The sequence below is a fragment of the Xyrauchen texanus genome, chromosome 1, assembly GCF_025860055.1.
Source record: "Xyrauchen texanus isolate HMW12.3.18 chromosome 1, RBS_HiC_50CHRs, whole genome shotgun sequence".
Classification (NCBI taxonomy): Eukaryota; Metazoa; Chordata; class Actinopteri; order Cypriniformes; family Catostomidae; genus Xyrauchen; species Xyrauchen texanus.
This window is the reverse complement of record NC_068276.1, coordinates 8,013,496-8,037,684: the sequence shown is the minus strand read 5'-3', so window position 1 is coordinate 8,037,684 and position 24,189 is coordinate 8,013,496. Positions and strand designations below refer to the sequence as shown.

General features: G+C 37.1%; 1 protein-coding gene across 1 annotated transcript in view; it reads left to right on the top strand.

Moving 5' to 3' along the window:
• The window catches only part of LOC127649225 (kinesin light chain 2-like), a 61,150-nt gene extending 37,291 nt beyond the window's left edge, over positions 1 to 23,859 (top strand). Inside the window, 7 exon segments of the mRNA XM_052134234.1 lie at positions 1,741 to 1,790; positions 3,914 to 3,981; positions 4,121 to 4,229; positions 10,947 to 11,096; positions 18,138 to 18,262; positions 18,392 to 18,449; positions 21,219 to 23,859. Of these exon segments, the coding sequence (XP_051990194.1) occupies positions 1,741 to 1,790; positions 3,914 to 3,981; positions 4,121 to 4,229; positions 10,947 to 11,096; positions 18,138 to 18,262; positions 18,392 to 18,449; positions 21,219 to 21,302 (644 nt within the window). The 3' untranslated portion in view covers positions 21,303 to 23,859.
• The last annotated feature ends 330 nt before the right edge of the window (positions 23,860 to 24,189 follow it).

The window sequence follows — 24,189 nt, the reverse complement described above, 5'->3', positions numbered from 1 at the left end:
ATGTCAGAGTGTGCACCTCCTCTCTGTAGGCGGTTTCATCATTGTCAGTGATCAGACCTACCACCTACAACAGAAATAGATCTCTACTGTATAGTTATACTACTAATAATACATTAATATAAATTTTATTATATTTAAGCTATATCTCGCATCTGTGATGCTCTGTTATGCAGCACTATATTTGACAAAAATAAGAGTATTATGATGTGAGGCTCTTTATAAAATCAATTCATTTTATAAAAATAATACAATTTGATGTTGAAAATAAATTTTATTTTCATTTGATTAACGTTTAATTCATGTATTTATTTAAACACCATTTTGATGATAAAATTGACATGAACTGTTGATATGGATTTCAGGAAGAAAAACATACTGCATTGCCGAGTACCAGAAGGAAGTATCAGTACTTAAAAAAATAAATGGTATCAGCATATCCTTAGTGGCAACAGTGTTTAATAAAATAAATCAATATTCAATACATAATTTTTTAATGATAATAAACAGAATGTGACTTTTTTATTTTACAGCTGGAACCATATGTTTTACAATTAATTTATAGTTTTTTACATGACGCATTCCCCTATATATGCGTATATTTGGTACATTTGTTACACCAGTTACATGACATTGAAAATAATTTATGAAGCTGTTTGTGTAAATCAGTGTTTTTCCTGCATTAAACGTTTGATGATATTCCAGCAAATTTAACATTACATTCGTGTTGTGTTTGTCACTTTATTAGCACTAAATATGCATTCCATGTGAAATTCTCATCTGCGCATGGACAATTAAAGCCTGTTTTAAACATGCGTGTCGCTTGATCCAATGCAGAACCATTTGCACCTGTGATCCACTTTGCAAAATACTTCTTTATCTCTGGTGCACACAGGTGTGTGCACATCAACCAGGCTTTCCTCGATATGCACTCATTCTTCTTTAATGTGTTTTGGAGGTGAATCGAACATTGCAAATGCCTAGACATCTTCGACAAGAAACATCCTGATCTTCTGCATCATGATTAAAGGAAATCAATAGGCATATCTGTTATGGAGTTGGATACAAACATTTTCACTAGAAGCACAGTCCCAAAACAGGGGTCAACTCATGAGTATAGTCAGAATTTTATAAGTAGTCCTATACAAGTAAGGTGTAAATTACACTTAAGTTAGTTTAATTTGATTTCCCATAGAAAATGTTTTTTCATTACAGATGCTTGGATGATGAAACATATCTTATATCCAATACAAACATGAAATGCAAGTATGGAATTATATTAATCAACATTTTAATTATGCAAAAAAAAAAAAAATGAAAACATCAAACACCACCAAAGAACGAATTTGACCCAAGGCTCTCTTGTGCTTTGACTGGACAAATTTTTTTATTTGCATTGTCATGGTTTTTCCAGCAGAGATAGTAAGGGTGAAAGCAAGTAAGGTAGATATCTGGTAGTCTTTCAGGGGTCATGGTTAATCTAATTTACTGTCATGCACACAAGGCTATTAAACCCTTTTGTGACATCACATCCCTTTAAACCAGTCAGACTCTTACAGGATCATGGCAAAGATCCACCTGCGTCTACAAGCTCATTACGATAAAAATCAAGTCATTACTTCATACCATGAGAGTGAAATGCTAGAAATGTACAACTTGTTGTGCAAACAGTAACAAATCAGAATTATTAATATCTACAATGCCAAAGCAATACTGCCATGTTTATTTGTATTTTTTTTCCAGATGACAACAAGCCTATTTGGATGCATGCAGAGGAAAGAGAAGAGAGCAAGGTATCACTTGTTGTGTCTGGATCTGCAGGAAAAAGCAGTCCTTGCAAGGCAGCAAAATAATTATTAAACTGACATCAGCAGCTGAAGCAGATAATTTGACAATTAATTACTGTTAGATTTTAAATGATGGACATCAGTGTAAGTTTATGGGAGATATAAACATTTTTTGTGACGTTTTTCAAAAAATAATATAGTTTACCAAACACAAAATTGCAAATGTACATCGATAACAATATAAACTCAGCAAAAAAATAAACGTCCCTTTTTCAGGACACTTTATTTTAAAGATTATTTTGTATAGCTTTACTGATCTTTATTGTAAAGGGTTTAAACAATGTTTTCCATGCTTGTTAAATGAAACTCAAACAATTAATTAACATTTAAGGTCACAGTTAAAACTTAGGACACTAAAGAGACCTTTCTACTGACTCTGAAAGATACCCAGGGTCCCAGCTCATCTGCGTGAGCATGCTGCATGGAGGCATGAGGACTGCAGATGTGGCCAGGGCAATAAACTGCAATGTCCCTACTGTGAGACGCCTAAGACAGCACTACAGGGAGACAGGAAGGACAGCTGATCGTTCTTGCAGTGGCAGACCACGTGTAACAATACCTGCACAGGATCAGTACATCAGAATATCACACCTGGGTGACAGGTACAGGATGGCAACAACGACTGTCTGAGTTACACCATGAATGCACAATCCCTCCAGCAGTGCTTAGACTGTCTGCAATAGGCTGAGAGAGGCTGGACTGAGGGCTTGTAGGCCTGTTGTAATGCTGATCCTTGCCAGACATCACTGGCAACAACGTCGCCTATGGGTACAAACCCACCTTCGCTGGACCAGACAGGACTGGCAAAAAGTGCTCTTCACTGACATCACGGTTTGTCTCATGGTCGGACTCCCGTTTATTGTTGAAGGAATGAGCCTGGTTACACCGAGGCCTGTACTTTGGAGTGGGATCGATTTGGAGGTGGAGGGTTTGTCATTGTCTGGGGCAGTGTGTCACAGCATCATTGGACTCCACTTGTTGTCATTGCAGGCAATCTGCAATGCTGTGAATTACAGAGAAGACATCCTCCTCCCTCATGTGGTACCCTTCCTGCAGGCTCATCCTGACATGACCATCCAGCATGACAATGCCACCAGCCATACTGCTCGTTCTGTGCATGATTTCCTGCAAGACAGGAATGTCAGTGTTGTGCCATGGCCAGTGAAGAGCCCGAATCTCAATCCCTGTTGCAGTACCCCCCAGAAATGTCCTGGAACTTGCAAGTGCCTTGGTGGAAGAATGGGGTAACATCTCACAGCAAGAACTGGCTAATCTGGTGCACTGCAGTACTTAATGCCGCTCGTGGCCACACTTGATACTGACTGTTACTTTTGATTTCTGTTAGTCACATATCTGTGAAACTTGTTCAGTTTATGTATTAGTTGTTGAATCGTTTTGTTCATACAAATATTTACACGTTACGTTTGCTGAAAATAAAAGCAGTTGAAAGTGAAAGGACATTTCTTTTTTTTGCTGAGTTTATGTAACTAAACGTATATTTTGTGGTCTCAGATTTTTGGACCCAGTGTATTTACAGTATATTGCATGAAACGCTGTGATCACTGAAAAAAAATTGAATGTTATAAATGCTTTAACTTGTTTGTTTTTTGCTCACATATAATTGGGAACACTTTACAATAAGGTTGTATTTGTTTTTATTGTAAATGCATTAGGTATCACAAACTAACAATGAACAATATTTTTTAACAGAATGAAATAATATTGGTTAATGTTCATTTATTAAAATTCTTTCTTTTGTTAGTCAGTTTTAGTTCATTATGCATTAACTAATGTTTTTGTATATAACTTAATCAACCTTATTGTCGTGTTACCATTACTGTTTTTATTTACTAATTGTAACATTTCAAAATAGATTTAATTTTGACTGTTATCATTCCTTACACCTGATGCTCAAATTAATCTGTCTGTATGTCAAGAGGTTTGAGCTGAACGAAAGAGAAAAGAATGGGAAAAACATATCTTGCAGCCTTGCAAACACTGCCTTGGGAAAATTCAAAACAAAATTAATTGCGGATCAGTTTAATAGAGGAAGTGATGGACTTTTCCAGGGCAAGAGGAAGGAATCGGTCCCTTACGGGGAGTATGGCAGCTGGTACAAGGCCTGCAAAGTGGACAGGTGAGTGTGCAGGATTCTGGGTGTCAGATAGTGGAGGACTCAATGTTTTGCCCTGATTAGTGGAGTCATTCATTCGATGTGCTCTCCATATGTTTATTGGTAAATTGTTCTTGACATTTCTCTTCCCTGCTCTGTGTAGCCCCACTGTTAATACCACACTGAAGAGCCTGGGGGCGCTGTATCGCAGACAGGGCAAACTAGAGGCGGCGGAAACACTCGAGAACTGTGCATCTAAGACTCGCAAACAGGTACAAAACGCACACATTGATTTCCTACCTGATGGTTTGACCTATAAAATTACAAATCCACTTTCTGTTTCTCCTTTTATGCTCTTTCTCATTTTATCTTTTTCTGTCTCAATTTTCAATTGAATTTCTCACCAAATTCTGATGTTGATGTTTATAAGGTCTGGGCGAGTAAAGGCTAGTAAAAAGATGTTGTCAAATATATCATGAAAAGAGGATGAATACATTTGAGAAGCATTTAAAATTGACTTTCCAGGAAGTTATTTGAAAGAGGAGGTTCAAATAAATAAATGTGATTTGAATTTTTTTTAAATAAAAGTGATAGCGGGTACAACGGGCTAAAGATTGAAATTAACATGAAATGGCACACCGTTTTCTCAAATGGTTATTTTTTAAAAAGAATCATCTTAATTTGTTACTCAAAGTATCATGGTGTTTCAAAAGTGTTTGCATTAGTTGACCAACTTTTGTCCCCATATCTTCACGATATCACTACAAATCCCCTGGGGGACTTTTACCCCAAATGTGGGGCAAAAGGGCCCCCTCATTGCCTTTTAAAAAACTACCATATGTTATTTCTTTTTACTCAAAAAATTGCTCCATTATTATTCAATAAAAATCTATAAATTATTTGAATCTTGATTCACTTTCCTTAAAGGCACACTCTGGAATTTTTTGGAGTATGTCGATGTGGCTTACATTGGCTTACAGTGACACCTAGTGGCCTGGAAGCTGCATCATTCAAACATAGTAGTTTTCAGTTTCTAATGCCATTGTAGAAATTGTACAGTAAGCCAGGATTCATTTAATCCATGAATGAAAGTGTCCAATAATAGAGCAGTTACTGAGATTGAGTAGAATTCAGCTGGTCATGTGATGCTGACATGGCAGCCCCCATGATGGCACCCCTGCCCCATGTAGAATAAAAGAGCTTTTATAAGGTGACTGATATGACTGAACTCTTTAACTCGCATGAGTGGTCATAAATTCATATACACTATATGTTTCAATATTACTATTAATATCTTTAGAAGTAATACTTTTTAAATGAGGAGAAAATTGCAGCTTTAAGGTTTGCCTTTAGCCCAGTTCTACCCTATGTAATAAGTCAATGGAAAAGGTAAATTTGTAATGGGACACATTTATAAAATACTTCTGGAAATTAATGTTAAGAAATTGCATAAAATCAGAGAATTATGGAACTGGATCCAAATATAACAGATTGTGGATGGAGTTTTAAATGTTTTAATTCAATTAGATTTTTAACCTTTTATTAGAAAATAAATGAGATCTTATATAACACCTAAGATCAATGCTAGGGATAGGAAACATCTCTTAATGAGGTTTTGTAAATATTGTATCCTGTTGTAATAACTAATAAAGCTAACAATATCAATAAATATGGCTTTTATTTATGGGCTGAAATATGTGCCACCAGAAACTGAATTTGAACCATTTATATTTGAATTTGAATGGCTAAACTTGAATAATTGCATTGAAAAACTGAATTTGAATCACATCATTTGAAATTGTATTGTTTAATTAAAATTGAATTTATTCAAAAACTGAATCTGAATTGTATCATTTGAAATTGAATTTATTCGTTTGGAACTGAAGTCCAATAAAATTTGATCCTCACTGAAAATTAAACTCTCTATATATCTTCACATTCACTTCTCACAATTCAGATTCAGTTCTCAAATTCAATTTCAAGTTACTGAGACAGACATCCGGGTAGTTGGAGGATGAAGGAAGAGCAATCGAGCGCAGATCGATAGATAGCGTTCATTGGCGCACAGGACTCCTCTTGGGCCAATCAGCACCAATGTTTTGGAGCACAGTACGTTACCCGCCATGAAACTATGGAATTACGATTGTGTCAATAATAATGAATGTAACTTTATAAAACTGAACGTAACTTTTTCAGAAACTATCAAAAATATTCCATTACAAAAGAAGAAAAACACAATTCAAATGAAAAAAATGAACTCTAACAGGCTCTTCAAATATGCTTCATTTTTTGTTAATGTTTTTCAAAGATTCGTTTTCGCAAATCGTGGATTCTGAATACATTGCCACAGATTTCAGCTACGCCGCAGTTTTTCGTTTGCTGTTTTGAGACAAACCTCTCGTGGGGGTGGGCTTAACAGTGATCTACTCTGATTGGATAGTGAGCTTTTGATGGACAGGTGCTCTCTGACCCGGATGTACAGGCGTCACTCAGTGGCGCGCATATTAGAAAGCTCTCGCGGTGATTTGTAGTTATGCAATACGTCGGTGCTTTGTTGTATTACTTACTAACAATATGTAAATAATATTTGACCTATAATTATATAATTTAATATTATATGAGACCTTCGATCGTCTAATAATCGTCTTCGATCAGTCTGTAAAGATGAGCTCTCAGGAGAGACACGGAGCGGCATCATCTTCCTCCTCTTGTCCTTCAAGGCAGCTTGAAGTAAGTTCGTGTTACTGAAGTAACCAATAACATCGATAAAAGTTTTATTCATGTAACGTTACAGTGTGCAACAGTTCTGGCTTTATTTTGCAAATTTATTGTTGTATTGTAAATGCATGCTAAATAAAATGTTGCTGTTTTGTCATTGTCATGACTGCAAAACTGAAACCTGGCCATATCTTGGTCCACTGTTTGACTCTGCCCCGACTGCTGAACGGACTGCTGCTGACCCTGCCTTGTGCTGGTATTCCCGAGCTGACTGGTTAAGAATTTCAAGGTTGTTATGTACAGATGCAGCATCTGCACCAAGATTTCTGCCTTGCTGTAGAATGAAGACCAGTTTGATATCTGCACTGTCTACATTGACACGTCCTTGAATATAATAACTGTGCAAAAGAGCAAACAATCAAACTACATAACATCATGACATGACATCAGTGCATTGCAAACTTGTGAATGACAATAAAAAAATTATTAAAAAATATATAAAATTATGATATTTTATATGTGTTTATCAAAACATTGTGAATAAATATAATAAAATATATGCAATATTCCACCACTGTGTTGAAATTTAGAGTGTTTTCTGTAAAATTAGAAAATTGTATCGATGTTATTGGTTACTTAAGTAACACGAACTTACTTCAAGCTGCCTTGAAGGACAAGAGGAGGAGGAGTGGAGCATTTGTTTAATAAGCAAGGTCTTTTATTCAGATATTCAGAATTTCTTTCTGAATACCAAATACCAGTAACCCCAAAAGAATTTGCTACAGTAATGGGTGCTATTCCCTCTGGTTTATGTATGCATTTTAAAAACCGTAATTACTTCACCCCAGTATCTACTGCATCCTTTCCTAAACCTTGTGATACTTCTGTTGGTCAAATCTGTTTTTCAGAGTCGAAAGCTAAAAACTATAAGATCTTTATTTCTTAAGGATTTGATTTCTGTTCCACCTGTTATTTCCTTTTGGAATAATTTGTTTGGTAACCTTAATTGGAAAAAATCTGGTCTTTACAGCAGAAATTCATTATCACAAATAAAGTGAAAGAAATTTCCTTTAAGTTGATACACAGGTTCTATCCTGTTAAGAAATTTATACAAAGATTTAAATCTGACATTGAGCTAACATGCTCTTTTTGTGTGAATTCTGATGAAACAGTGGTTCATTTATTTTGGTCGTGTCATTACACTCAGAAGCTCTGGAATGAAATTGATGTTTTTATCAAGTGTAAGATTTTGCCAGGCTTCTCAATACATATGAGAAACATTATATTTGGGTATTTTGATTCAGACCCCACAAACGAAAATGTCTGTTTTGTTATTAATTTAATTATTTTCTTAAGCAAATTCTATATTCACAAATGCAAATTTTTAAACTGTAAACCTATCTTCTCTGTCTTCTTAAAAGAAATAGAAAATTATCTAAATTTGATTTCAGTATCTACTAATAAGAAAGCCATAAGGACTGTTAGAATCTGCATTGCATTTGATCTCTTCATGTGAACATTTTTGTGTGATGTAATGCCCTACCTCTTCTTTTATTGTTATATACATTATTATTATTATCTTTTTTTTAATTATTATTATTTTTTCTATTTATTTTTGTCTTCTTTATTGTTTTGGTTGATATTATGTGATGTACATGTATGCTTTCTCTTTTGTATGTTCCTGTTCTTTGCATTAAAAAATATACATATATATATATATATATATATATATATATATATATATATATATATATATATATATATATTAAATAAATAAGAGGAAGATGATGCCGCTCCATGTCTCTCCTGAAAGCTCATCTTTACAGACTGATCGAAGACGATTATTAGACGATCGAAGGTCTCATATAATATTAAATTATATAATTATAGGTCAAATATTATTTACATATTGTTAGTAAGTAATACAACAAAGCACGACGTATTGCATAACTACAAATCACCGCGAGAGCTTTCCAATATCGCGCCACTGAGTGACGTCTGTACATCCGGGTCAGAGAGCACCTGTCCATCAAAAGCTCACTATCCAATCAGAGTAGATCACTGTTAAGCCCACCCCCACGAGAGGTTTGTCTCAAAACAGCAAACGAAAAACTGCGGCGTAAGCGTAAATCTGTGGCAATGTATTCAGAATCCACGATTTGCGAAAACGAATCTTTGAAAAACATTAACAAAAAATGAAGCATATTTGAAGAGCCTGTTAAATTGCATGCGACTGAGTTCATTTTTTTTTCATTTGAATTGTGTTTTTCTTCTTTTGTAATGGAATATTTTTGATAGTTTCTGAAAAAGTTACATTCAGTTTTATAAAGTTACATTCATTATTATTGACACAATCGTAATTCCATAGTTTCATGGCGGGTAACGTACTGTGCTCCAAAACATTGGTGCTGATTGGTCCAAGAGGAGTCCTGTGCGCCAATGAACGCTATCTATCGATCTGCGCTCGATTGCTCTTCCTTCATCCTCCAACTACCCGGATGTCTGTCTCAGTAACTTGAAATTGAATTTGAGAACTGAATCTGAATTGTGAGAAGTGAATGTGAAGATATATAGAGAGTTTAATTTTCAGTGAGGATCAAATTTTATTGGACTTCAGTTCCAAACGAATAAATTCAATTTCAAATGATACAATTCAGATTCAGTTTTTGAATAAATTCAATTTTAATTAAACAATACAATTTCAAATGATGTGATTCAAATTCAGTTTTTCAATGCAATTATTCAAGTTTAGCCATTCAAATTCAAATATAAATGGTTCAAATTCAGTTTCTGGTGGCACATATTTCAGCCCATAAATAAAAGCCATATTTATTGATATTGTTAGCTTTATTAGTTATTACAACAGGATACAATATTTACAAAACCTCATTAAGAGATGTTTCCTATCCCTAGCATTGATCTTAGGTGTTATATAAGATCTCATTTATTTTCTAATAAAAGGTTAAAAATCTAATTGAATTAAAACATTTAAAACTCCATCCACAATCTGTTATATTTGGATCCAGTTCCATAATTCTCTGATTTTATGCAATTTCTTAACATTTATTTCCAGAAGTATTTTATAAATGTGTCCCATTACAAATTTACCTTTTCCATTGACTTATTACATAGGGTAGAACTGGGCTAAAGGCAAACCTTAAAGCTGCAATTTTCTCCTCATTTAAAAAGTATTACTTCTAAAGATATTAATAGTAATATTGAAACATATAGTGTATATGAATTTATGACCACTCATGCGAGTTAAAGAGTTCAGTCATATCAGTCACCTTATAAAAGCTCTTTTATTCTACATGGGGCAGGGGTGCCATCATGGGGGCTGCCATGTCAGCATCACATGACCAGCTGAATTCTACTCAATCTCAGTAACTGCTCTATTATTGGACACTTTCATTCATGGATTAAATGAATCCTGGCTTACTGTACAATTTCTACAATGGCATTAGAAACTGTTTTGAAACAATTTTAATTAAACAATACAATTTCAAATGATGTGATTCAAATTCAGTTTTTCAATGCAATTATTCAAGTTTAGCCATTCAAATTCAAATATAATGGTTCAAATTCAGTTTCTGGTGGCACATATTTCAGCCCATATTTATTTCTCCATAAATGTGGCATTAAATAGTTAAACCACAACAAGAACTTTAAGCCTAAATAAATGTGATTGATGGGCATACGTTTGCTGACTCTGAAATCACTCAATCGTTCGATCATTTAGTAATCCACATATAGTGGGTACCACATAGTGCATTATATAGGCAATATGTAGCGATTTCAGACTGTTCTGAAGAAAACTATCTGTATAAATCTAAATGCCGGTTGATTAAAATCCCCTGTTTGATCAATGATATTTGGCAACCATAAAAAGATAAAATATGATTTTGTCTTGTGTACAGTGCAAAGAGGCAGAATTCTCGTGAACGAACGAATGTTAAATGTCCACATGCTGAAAATAATCATTCCAATTGCTTAGAGAAGTAAAAGCAAACCTGTCTCTTACAAGCTGCATGATTTGCACTATCACTCGTGTCCGTAGCACAAACTGTGCAGGATGATTTTTGCATTAAGTTTAATAAGAATAGGGGTCTGAAAACAAACTTCTGACCCCAAGTATGAGCAACAGGAATAGTAATGCAAAGGCAAAGACCCAAAATAATGGTGCAAATGGAGGAAACAAGTATTATTAACAAATAAAATAATGCAATGGCAGTGCAAAATAGAACATGAGATATATCCCCTCTTTCTTTCAGGGCATTGATGCAATTAATCAGAGTAAGGTGGTGGAGTTGCTGAAGGACGGGGGTTGTGGTGGAGGGGACAGACGTCAGAGCAGGGATGGGGTAAACTGTCCCGGAGGCCCCCGAGGGGATTGTGATGGTGATGAGGCTGAGTGGAGCGGGGTCAGTGTCAAATGTTTCAACACCTTCATGTTTCACCACTTTTTGTTGTTAAGAGTTCACCAAAAAATTTAAATAGTTAAACTTGTATTACTTCTGTGTGACACAAAAGGTGAATTTTTTAAGAATATCCTGGTCACTCTTAATCAATAATCAAAGTTAATGCAGACTGTGTCTGTTGAGCTCCAAAAAGGTAATTAAAGTAGTCCATACATGTGCACCATATTCCAAGCCTTTAAGTCATTCAGAAATTACATTTGTTTTGATATTCAAATATTCCCCACCATCAATGATCTGAAATGGACAAGAGGTAAACCGATATACATACCGAGGAGGGCTACTTCTGTTGTCCAGTCGCCATAAGTCTTTACAAACCTAGTAATTTTGGTTGAGCCATTTGCATTGTGGAAATTGGAGAGGCATGTAACTGCACACGTGTCCTTCCGCTGAATTACAAGTATATTCCCCTCAGTCCTACACCACCTCATATACCCACAAGCTGTCTTGCGTTCCCATCTTTTGATGTTTTTAATGTTTGTTTACGATTCACCCTGCCTGTCCCACAGGCATTAGTTCCCATTTCTAACAACTTAACCATAAGAGATGGGGATGTTCAAAGTTGTCAAATCAAACATTGTGGCCCTGGTCTTTGAATGGCTGCAGTAACGATTCAACTACTTTGGTGGCCAAGTCAGTAACATGCCCATCATGACTACCTGTGTAAACATTCAAGTTGAGAGTATACCCCGTGTCCGATGTTTAATTACCCATAATTTAAAACCTCACAGAGTAGGCTTGCCATTCATGTATTATTTAAAACCTGACCGAGCTTTAGACTTGACCATACGCTCATCTATTGCAAGATTTTGGTTAGGCTGAAAGAGCTTCTTGCATTTTTGTTTGAGGTGGTCCATAAGATAACACATCTTCCTAAGGTGATCCTGATTATCCTCTGTTGTACGGTCTACAACTTGTAGAACTGCAAAAAGAGCCTTGTAGCAGTCACGCCACATAAATCCCCTCGCCCACGAGCCCTGAAGTTACTTGGTTCCCCAATGACGATGGGAATCAGTGAGAATTGAAAACCCCATGTAAATGAGCAACCCAAGAAATTTGTAAAATTCATCAGGGGTCACCTCCATCCAAGCTCCTTGGTAGCTGGAATATGACGGACAGTTTAGGACGAGCTCCCACCCCTGATGGTTTGTAACTGTAGCAGGTAATTGAATTTTGGAATACAATTCATTTTAATATCATTAACCTTCGCAAATCTCCGAATTTTTTTTTATTATAGGGTTAAAATTAACTCTAACTAAATCACACAAATTTGCTGGGAATAAAATACCCAAATACTTAGTGCCCTGTTTGGGCCACTGGAAGGCACCCAGCTGAAAAGCAATTACAGGGCAGTACGCTGTCAGAGCCAAAGCTTCAGTTTTAGACCAATTAACTTTGTATCCAGAGAACTTAGAAAAGGAACTAATAATTCTGTGGAGCTAAGGTATATATCTAGTAGGGTCGGAGATGTAAAATAAAATATCATCTGTGTAAAGCAAAAGCTTATGCACCACACCTCCTGCCACCACCCCTGTAAAAATCATCATCCTTTCTTATTGTTTTCTGCTAATGGTTCCATGGCAAGACAGAACAAGAATGGGGAAAGAGGGCAACCCTGCAGGGCAACATTCGATTGTACTCCACTACCGGGTGTCTATTAAGTAACTTAAGTATAAATCCGTAAATTTCCAAAATCTTTCAAACAAATTTTGTTTTATTAAATTTATTTAAAAAAAAAAAAAAATTCCCTTTTCTCCCCAATTTGGAATGCCCAATTCCCACTACTTAGTAGGTCTGCGTGGTGTAACGGTTACTCGCCTCAATGTGGGTAGCAGGGGACTATTTGGTTGCTTTGGAGATCTGGCTGGAGTCACTCAGCATACCCTGGATTTTAACTTGCGACTCCAGGGGTGGTAGTCAGTGTTAATACTCTCTGAGCTCATTTGCAAAATCTTAATAAAATAATCCCATTCTACCATATGAAATGCCTTTTCAGCATCAAGTGAGATGGCAGCGACCGGAATATGATCATTCGCCACTGATCACATGATATTGATGAAAAACCTATGTTATCAGAAGAGCTATGGCCCCGAATAAACCCCACTTGATCTATATGTATAAGAGATGTCATAAATTAATCAGTTAGCCAAAGTTTTTGACAATATTTTTATGTCTAGCTGGATCAAGGAAATTGGATGGTAACTATTACACTCACTTGAATCTTTGTCCTTTTTAAGAATTAGACTAATCCGGGCTTGCGCCATGGTTGGCAGGAGCTGTCCATTCTTTAATGATTCCGTATAAACTTCTAGCAAAACTGGAGCCAATTCTGTAGCATAAGATCTAAAAAATCTAGGCGGCAAAGCCATCTGGCCCCGGAGTCTTGTCTGTTGGCAAGGTCTTAATTACCTTGCCAAGCTCCTCCAAGGTTATCTCAGAATAAAAGAGATTTTTTTTGCTCAGCTGTCAGTTTAGGATGTTCTAATGGTTCCACAAAGTTTACAATATCCTCATCAGTAGATGAAGATGTGGAACTATAAAGATCAAGAATTCTTTAAAAGCATTATTAATATCAATGTAATGGTAAATATTTCACCACCAGGGAGAATATATCTTGCCTGAAGTTTTCATGCCTTGTCCCCCAACTTAAAGAATGACCGTCTTGCCCTGAATAGCATAAAACTCATCGGATGACATTTGGCGCTTCAGCTCTGTCTCTGCACTTTTATTATTCCCTTCCAACTCCACGAGTTCTCGTCCTTTGGATTCTGTATATATAAACACTGATTTCAGACTTTAACATTTGTTGGAATTCAAGATTTTGCAAAAGGGATAAATTAAAGTGCCAACTATATGATTTCCTTTTCGCCATATTTGGCACCACATCTAAAAACATCAGGGCATGATCTGAGACTAAAACGTTTCCAATTGAGCAATCAACAACAGATGAAATGAGGGAAATATTTTGACACATCCTGTGAAGCATCAGTGTTGCTCTAGGGGGCTTGCACACTTTTTCTTCACTGTGATCAAGGACTGAGTCCATCAAAATATTAAAGTCTCATTCCAATATTATATCATGAGGGGTGTCAACGGCTTGCAACATCCCTTCAAGATCTATAAAAAAGTTCTGATCATCAACGTTAGGTGCGTAAATACAGGTGAAACTCGAAAAATTAGAATATCGTGCAAAAGTTCATTAATTTCAGTATTTCAACTTAAAAGGTGAAACTAATATATTATATAGACTCATTACAAGCAAAGTAAGATATTTCAAGCCTTTATTTGATATAATTTTGATGATTATGGCTTACAGCTTATGAAAACCCCAAATTCAGAATCTTAGAAAATTAGAATATTACATGAAATCAATAAAAAAAAGCATTTTAAATACAGAAATGTCGGCCCTCTGAAAAGTATAATCATGCATATGTACTCAGTACTTGGTTTGGGCCCCTTTTGTATTAATTACTGCCTCAATGCGGCTTGGCATGGATGCTATCAGCCTGTGGCACTGCTGAGGTGTTATGGAAGACCAAGATGCTTCAATAGCGGCCTTCAGCTCTTCTGCATTGTTTGGTCTCATGTCTCTCATCTTTCTCTTGGCAATGCCCCATAGATTCTCTATGGGGTTCAGGTCAGGCGAGTTTGCTGGCCAATCAAGCACAGTAATACCATGGTCATTGAACCAGGTTTTGGTACTTTTGGCAGTGTGGGCAGGTGCCAAGTCCTGCTTGAAATTGAAGTCAGCATCTCCATAAAGCTTGTCTGCTGAAGGAAGCATGAAGTGCTCTAAAATGTCCCGGTAGGCGGCTGCGTTGACTCTGGACTTAATAAAGCACAGTGGACCAACACCAGCCGATGACATGGCTCCCCAAACCAACACAGACTGTGGAAACTTCACACTGGACTTCAAGCATCTTGGATTGTGTGCCTCTCCATTCTTCCTCCAGACTCTGGGACCTTGGTTTCCAAATGAGATGCAAAATTTGCTCTCATCAGAAAAGAGGACTTTGGACCACTGAGCAACAGACCAGTTCTTTTTCTCTTTAGCCCAGGTAAGACGTTTGACATTTGAAGCCCATGTCCAGCACCCGTCTGTGTGTGGTGGCTCTTTATGCAGTAACTCCAGACTCAGTCCACTCCTTGTGAAGCTCCCCCAAACATTTGAATGGCCTTTTCCTGACAATCCTCTCCAGGCTAAGGTCATCCCTGCTGCTTGTGCACCTTTTTCTTCCACACTTTTCCCTTCCACTTAACTTTCTATTAATGTGCTTTGATACAGCACTTTGAGAACATCCAACTTCTTTTGCAATTACCTTTTGAGGCTTTCCCTCCTTGTGGAGGGTGTCAATGATGGTTTTCTGCACAACTGTCAGGTCAGCAGTCTTCCCCATGATTGTGAATTCAACTGAACCAGACTGAGAGACCACTTAAAGGCTCAGGAACCCTTTGCAGGTGTTTAGCTGATTAGAGTGTGACACTTTGAGCCTACAATACTGAACCTTTTCACAATATTCTAATTTTCTGAGATTCTGAATTTGGGGTTTTCATAAGCTGTAAGCCATAATCATCAAAATTATATCAAATAAAGGCTTGAAATATCTTACTTTGCTTGTAATGAGTCTATATAATATATTAGTTTCACCTTTTAAGTTGAATTACTGAAATGAATGAACTTTTGCACGATATTCTAATTTTTCGAGTTTCACCTGTATTAACTAAAATAAGACACTGACCCTGTTTTTTTTTTTTTGCAGAAACAATAATGACTCTTCCTAATTCATCTTTAATCTGTTTGAGACATTTGTATTGCAGATGCTTACTTATCAGTGTAATGACTCCCCTGCTCTTACTTGAGCCAGCACAAAACAAAACATGTACACCCCATATCTTCAAAAATTGTTCAGCTTCCTGCGGGGAAAGATGCTTTTCTTGAAGAAACACTATATCATTTTTCTTATGCTTAAGAAGAGAAATAACATTCCTTCTTTTTATGGGGTGTCCCAATCCATTCACATTTCACATGGAGAGAGACTATCCACTCATATTATTTGCCATTTTAAAATATGAGAAAAGGTGTGTCAAAAAAAAAATTATAAAGACTACATTCCAACATTATTGCAACAATCAAACACCAAATTTCCCCAGAACCAAACAAACAGAAAAATGAAAAAACATGTGCTTCCCTCTAAACTCAAACAGTCCATGTACGCCTACGAAGAGCCCCCGCGACAACCTTGCCATCGGATTGCTCTAGTACGGAGTTTCTATACAAATTTTGTTTGACAGAATTACACAACAAAAGATCATCTATAAAACAAACTCTAGCCAATAGGCGAATAAACACAAAGAGCGTGTAGATTCATCCACAAAATGGTCCTGAAGGAGTGTTACTCCACAAAACAAACTCCAGCCGCTAGGAGGAACTAGCACAAAAAGAAACAAAAAGGCACTCTGCAATGTGAGTACCAAAAAAATAACTTACTCGCATGAATTTATGAAGGACATCCCTTGTTGTGGGCACGTGAAAGTTTTACGGCCGTCTTTAGCATCTATTCTCAATTTGGCCAGGAATATCAGTGCAAAAGTGACCTTCCATTGATGTAAGAGTTTCTTGCATTCCTTGAATCGAACACGTTTCTCTCTTATCGAATTTGCAAAGTCTGGTAAAAAGAAAATCTTCATTCTTTACCTTGTGTAACACAAGATCTTTATTGGATGATCTCAGAAATTTGGCCAGAATTGATCGGGATTGCCGAGCTGGAACTCTGTGAGCTTGCTCGATTTCCAGCATATGGCCTGTTATGTCAAGCAGATTCAGAAAGAGCCCGTCCAGGAATTTCACCATATCTGACCATCTTCGGCCTCAGGAATTCCGACTATTCGGAATTCGGATCCAGCCAGCTACGGTTGCTAGCTGATAATCGATCTGTTTCTCGACATCCCCCACTCTTCTAACCACCTTAGAGAATTTCGTCTCCATGGCAGTGATCGATCGAGGTTTTACAGCAAGATCTTCAGAGTCGGCAACGACCTTCAGCAGCATTGCCAGCATGTTCAACATCTCTCACAGTATTTCCCTAATTTCTCTGACCAAATCGGCTCCCTGGCATGGGGCCTTCTCGGGAGTGCCAGCTTGAGCACGTAAGTGTCTTTTAATGTCTCCACAGCCAGAGGATTTTGAATTCTTTGACATATTGTCCTCCTAGAACCGTTATGGAACAGAGTGTATTGAATCTCACTGTTTTATGCCATTAATAGTGTTAAAACTAGTAAAGTGCACAGAGCTCACCGTTCACACGTCCAAACCTCACATGGCGTCACGTGACCTAGATACTCAAGTCTTAATCATTTCAAAATAAGAGTCCCAAAGCTTGTTTATACTAAAAAGTCCTGCCTTATTCACCAAATCCTCATATTTCTGGTTGTTATTGGGATTTTGGTTGCACAGGAAACTGCTTTTGGGATTTTATTCATTTTGGGCTCTTTTAGCCTCAATGTCAGTGGTAATTACATAGAAAGGAAAGACTATCGGTATCAGCAAAATCCACTATCGGACAACCTCTAAAATGGACTACATACGTTGAGTATCAAATGCCATTGGTTCTCAAGTGTCTCATGACCAAATGTTGCCGACATCGAACCTGACACAAAACATGTAATAGCAGTATATTTGGTTTGAGAGCAACAATGGAGGTGAACATTTTTAGTGAGTGATGACTTAAATTAGACCTGTTCCTCACACAAAGATTTCGGATGACTTCAGAATATCTGACATATAGCCATATGTAATATGGTCTTCTTTTATGTTACTTTTAAGGGTCCCCATTCACTTTCATTGAATGCAAAAGAGTGGCCACAATTTTTGTGTTTCATGGAAGAAAGTCAGTCAGTTAAATGAGTTTGAAACATCGTAAGGGTGAGGAAAATAATGACAGAATTTTTGTTTATCTTTATTTTGTTAAGTTGATCTTCTGTGCACAGGATGGGAATGGTGGCCTGCGCAGGAGTGGCTCGTTCGGGAAGATTCGTGAAGCCCTGCGGCGCAGCAGTGAGATGCTGGTGAAAAAACTGCAGGGCAGCGGCCCTCAGGAGCCAAGCAACCCTGGGTGAGATTACACCACAACACAACCAAGATGACAGTTATAACCTGTACCTTATCCAAAGACTTGAAACCACGATAACTCTAAATCAAAGTATGATGCTGTAACTGATATTTTTTTTTTATTCTTTGAAAGGATGAAGAGGGCAAGCTCCTTAAATTTTCTCAATAAGAGCGCAGAAGATACCTCACAGGTAGGTTTTCAAACCCACACAAACACATTCTTCAGGCATAATTACACAAAGAACAATAGAAAGCTCTCCTGAGGTAAATGTACCATTACTGTAGGTGTAAGATGTTGATATCATTGATATCTTCCCGCGTTTGAAATGCTGATTTGCCGATTACATGAGATGAATATTTCAGCCATCTGCATTGTCTTTCAACATCCTCTCTGATGTTAATTCATGTATATATTTTTTCTTGCTGTAATTTGTAGTCAAGAGAAGACGCAATGCAGCACTTCTATTTGAATTGACAGCAGCTACAGTGATTTGACTCATTGAAGAGCATAAAAACATTTATAACATTTATGGGGCGGCTGTGGCTCAGGTAGTAGAGCGGGTTGGCCACTAATCACAGGGTTGCCGGTGGCCAACCACATGCCGAATTGTCCTTGGGCAAGAGACTGAACGCCAAGTTGCTCCCAATGGCAGGCTAGCTATTTGCATGGCAGCTCAGCCGTCATTGGTGTGTGAGTGTATGTGTGAATGAGTCACAGTGTAAAGCACTTTGAGAACCGCTAAGGTTAAAAAAGCGTGATATAAGTGCAGACTTTTATAGTTTGAATTTAAAGGTAACATTGACATAATTTGAAAGCTAAGAGTCAAAAATCAAGTCTTTGCGGCCAGATCTCATGAACGTTACGTCACCGTTGCAACACTTTAAAAAAGAAACTTTAAAAAAAACTTAAACTTTAACCTAATCTTAACTGATAGTGTCCTAAAAGCAAATGTAGTTCCTTCAATGTAGCCTGAAGTGGTGAGGTGTCCAAGTCACATCAGCTACTTACTGGGGTACCTCAGTGCTTGGGCCACTTCTCTTGTCTATATACACAACATCACTGGGACCCATCTTTCAGGCACATGGTTTCTTTACCATTGCTACGCCGATGACACACAGCACTACTTGTCTTTCCAGCCCAATGACACCACGGTAACTGCTCGAATCTCTGCCTGTTGGCAGATATCTCAGCCTGGATGAAAGAGCACCACCTGCAACTTAACCCAGCTAAGACTGAGCTCCTTGTCTTTCCAGCCAACCCTGCTGTTGAACACAATATCACCATGCAGCTGGGCTCAGTAACGCCTTCCAAAATGGTCAGAAATCTAGGGGTAATCATCGAAAACCAACAAAATTTCACAGGCCACATCTCCGATACAGCACAATTGTGTAGATTTAGACTCTACAATATCAGGAAGATGAGACCCTTCCTTTCTGAACATGCCACTCAACTTCTTGTTCAGTCACTTGTCATAACTAGACTGGACTACTGTAATGCTCTCATTGCAGGCCTCCTGTGCAGTTAGACCCCTACAAATGTTCCAGAATGCAGCAGCACGTCTGGTCTTTAATGAACCAAAGAGAGCGCATGTTACACCACTCCTTGTCTCTCTTCACTGGCTGCCGGTTGATGCGCATATTAAATTCAAAGCTCTGATGCTGGCCTACAAAACAGTCACTGGGTCTGCTCCAGCATACCTAAAATTGTTGCAGAGCTACGTTCCCAACAGAAGCCTGTGGTCGGCTAAAAAGGCACCAAAACACTTTCCCGGACTTTCGGTTTCATCATACCACATTGTTGGAATGACCTTCCCAACTCCTTGAAGCTGACTTACTTTCTGTCTTAAAAAAAAAAAGGCAAAAAAAAAAAATGATTTTTGCACTTTATTCTGTCTTGAATACTACTATACTGATGCTATTGAAACTTTGTTATACAGCACTTTTCGAGCCACTGTCTCTCTCAGATGATTTGCTTATTTTGTATTCCTCTTTTGAAAGTCGATTTGGATAAAAGCTTCTATCAAATAAATTATTGTAAATGTATAAATGTAAAAACAAATTTTTTGAAGCAACCCCATCATTTTGTGTTACCTCTGACACTTTCATCTCATGTGTCAGCTTGTATGCTTGGCTGTGCTTGATCTGCAGTCTGCTGAGTCCAAAGTCCAACAATCTGGTGAGTTACTGCGGAAGCTAATCACGCTGGAATAAGTTTGTAAATGTACAGTAGGTGGGTCTGTAACTCAAGCGTTAAAATTGATTTTTTTTTTTTTAAATCGTGTATTATAGTGAATGTATTTCAATATCATTACATAGAAGTGTCTGAGGAATAGTGCAAAAAATTATTGTTTATAAAGTCATAATCAACTGTTGTAGTCATGATTTGTATGAAAATGAATAAAATGCACAGTTGTTGTGGTGCCTCTAGTGTTCATTTCACCAGGAAACTCCGGCAAAACATTTCACTCGCTTTAATGCAGTGATAAAATTTGTGAGATTGATGAGTGAATATGATACAGCAATACAGTTTAATAACAATTGTAGTGGCATACTGCAACATCATTTTGTCATCAAGCGAATTTTGTGAATATGTCCATAAGAATGTATTATTTCAATTCAAAAGACTTGCTCACAGTGAATATTTTCTCTCAGTGTGTATAGGCCTTTACATTATGTTCAAGGAATAGTTCACCCAAAAAGGAAAGTTCTCTCACCATCCCAGATGTTTATGAATTTCTTTCTTCAGCAGAGCACAAATTATGATTTTTAGAAGAAATTATCTCAGCTCTGTAGGTCCATACAATGCAAGTGAATAGTGATCAGACCTTTTTGTAGCTCCAAAAATCACCCAAAATAAAAATAAAAGAAAATTATTTTTTTTTCCCAATCAATTATTTTTGGGTGAACTATCCCTTTAAATGATTGAAATCTTTATCCTTTTTTTCTCTCTCTCTTATCAGGAATCTAACAGCATTTTGTCAGAATCCAGAGGACTGAGTGCTAGTAACATGGACTTGACAAGACGCAGCTCTCTGATCAGTTAGAAAAAGACATCTGGACTTGGCGGGGCCAAATGGAGAGCCTTTTTGCTACTTGAAACAAAAGATCATTAAATTTTCCTTATTCATAATTTTCAGAACAAAATGATCTTGTAAGTAAAAATATATGTCTTTCGTTGTACATTGGCACATCATAATTTGGGCTAGGCTTGTTAGCTTTGTCCTTAGCGACCGTCATTTAAGGTCACAATAAAAATGCTAATTAAAAAGATCACGCTAAACAGCATACCGCCGAACCATACAGACAATCTGCGCTAGAGACATCTAGTGGTAAAATTACATCATATTATTGCATAAAAATGGCTAGAGTGGCTTAGCATACTTCCATCAACTTGTTCTGTCTGTACGAAGCAAACAATTTCAATGGGTTCGCCATTTAGAAAATTCAAAGTTCAAACATTGCGTATATAGTAGATGCATAGACACCGCGAATGCTAACTCCTTCCACAAAAAGACCTCATAAAGTTGGAATGGTGCAACAATGTATATCATAAATGCACTTGCGAAAATAAATGTGTCTGGATGTTTTTCGTTGAGAGCACTGATTGTTACGACCTCAATTTTGCCTACTTAGTTGTATGTATATACTGGTTTAAATTATTTGAAGTCTTTTTATTTTGCAAAACTAGTGCACAAGGATTTTGTTTACAATGTAGGAGTGACTTGAAATCATTTGAATGGTACATTTGAAGGATTTTGCTTTATGATCTAAACACTAACTTAAGGCAAAGCTTTATTTTTATTGAGTGTTGGGATTCTATGAATCTAGATTCATCGTTCAGCCTCATGCAGATCTTTTGCAAATGGGCGTTTATCTCAGAAGTCTGAGTTCGATTTATGGGACATGAACCAACACAAAGGCTTAATGAGGGGTAGAAAATGTATGTTTGGTTGGTGGAAAAGTCTTAATATATAGCACTGAGATATACCGTCATTTTTATTTTTTTATATGTGCATGCTAACAACTAGGATGTCAAGAACACCGTATTAAACCATAGCTGTAAACAGCCAAATCCTCCTTTTGTTGTTTTAATATTTCATCGGTTTCATGTGAATTAATACTTAAATATCCATTAAATGTGCAGATTTTGAAAAGAGCTCATATCTATCAGGAATAACAAATGATTTTGTCTCCTACTTGCTCATACATCTATGTAAGTGTTCCTTATTGAAACCTTTCTCATGTTTGCACCTTTATCCTTAAGTCATTATCCTTATTTTCAAGATGACAGAATATGTATTTGATATTGGGTTTTATTTGAATGTTTTGAATTGATAGCTTCTGTGTTCATCAGAGATGAATGATCAGTTGTTTCTGTCAGTGCATGCAAAGGTCACTAGATTTTGCTTTCAGCCATACAAATAGGTTAATCCCACAAAGTAATGACAGGGTTGTATTTCACCTCTAAAACCCACCAGGGTTGTACCGAGCAAAGGCAGGGTGCCGCATTTGACCTCACCATGGGCCCAGCCTGTGCTAGGGACGGTCTTGTATTGCATAAAGAAATTGAAGCATATTTTTGGGATAATTGTCATGAAATTGTCTAGTTTTGAAACTCAAAAATTTAGTAATCAGAAAACGTTATGACCTAAAAAAAAGAGAAGGGTATAGCTGCAGGCATTGTTCCAAAAATGGGCGGGAGCTCCAAATAGCCAGAATAGATATTGGGAGCCCCTTACCTAACCCTAACCATCTGTGGAGTTGTCGCCCCCTTTCTTCTGGAGAAACCATGTCCCGTTTTGGAGATTTCGCCCCCATAGCTTGCAGCTAAACCTACTTGTAGATAAAGGCTGCATTTTTTTTAATGCAAAACATGATTTGTTTCTTTTGATTTGGGGGTGAGATATGACTGACACTTTTTGATATTGTTGTGAGATTCATCCGAACAGAATGTACCACAAAGAGTTGCTTATGCGTTCATTTTAATGTTGTTTTAATGTAGTTGAATGTTTTGCTGAAGATAAATGATGGCACTAGAAAGTTCTTGAGAGAAACAAAATAATGTGATCGAAATAAAAATATCAGGAGACATGAATGTTGAAATTGCAGACGCAACAAATCATTGTTAAGAGAAATACAAATATCACAATGTCACTCACGACCACAAAAACATGCACTTGTGTAAACTACTCAAGCTTTGCCCTAGCACAAAGTGTGTAGTTTCTAACAACTGTGATTAATGCTGTTTATACACTAAAATGAATGTGAACCAACCTTTTTTGTTGTCCTGTCTGTCATTACTACCTATGTGTGATGACTGTCTTGCCACATAATATTTATAAATGTTTGTTTGACTTGTTAGATTGTGCTGCAGGCACCCAAGTTGCTCTTGGGAACTGATCTTGGAACAGTGCCCCAGTTCTTTAGTGGAATCCCTTTGCAAGCACTCAGATTGGTTGCAAAGGGTAACTTCTACCAGCCATGTAGAATGTATTCTTTCTGGTACTCTAGGGTTCAGCCAAAATGGATTTCCCTTGTGAAGAGGCCAACCTCATGTATGTTTTAATAAAATGTTCAAAATAAATTAATTCTGCTTTTCAAACCAAATTAACTTGTCGATGTGTGTCTTTATTACACCATTGGAGCAACTGCAGTATCTAAGGGCTTTAAAGGGTTATAAAATAATCAGTTCAGCAGGTCTGTACTAAATTTGTATTGCTGCCCTCCCAGCCTGGTAGGGTTTTAGAGGGTTTTGGACACTCTACTTGTCACGCAGGGAGTCAGTTAGCAGATCAGATAAACTGGCTGAGTACCAGTTTGGCCAGGCTGACAGAGCTTAGTGTGGTGCTGTATCCACCATCCCCTTTCCAACACCATCCTGCCAAGACAGCAATTACTACCAAGGGGGCCCTGTCCAGGCTTAAGATGATT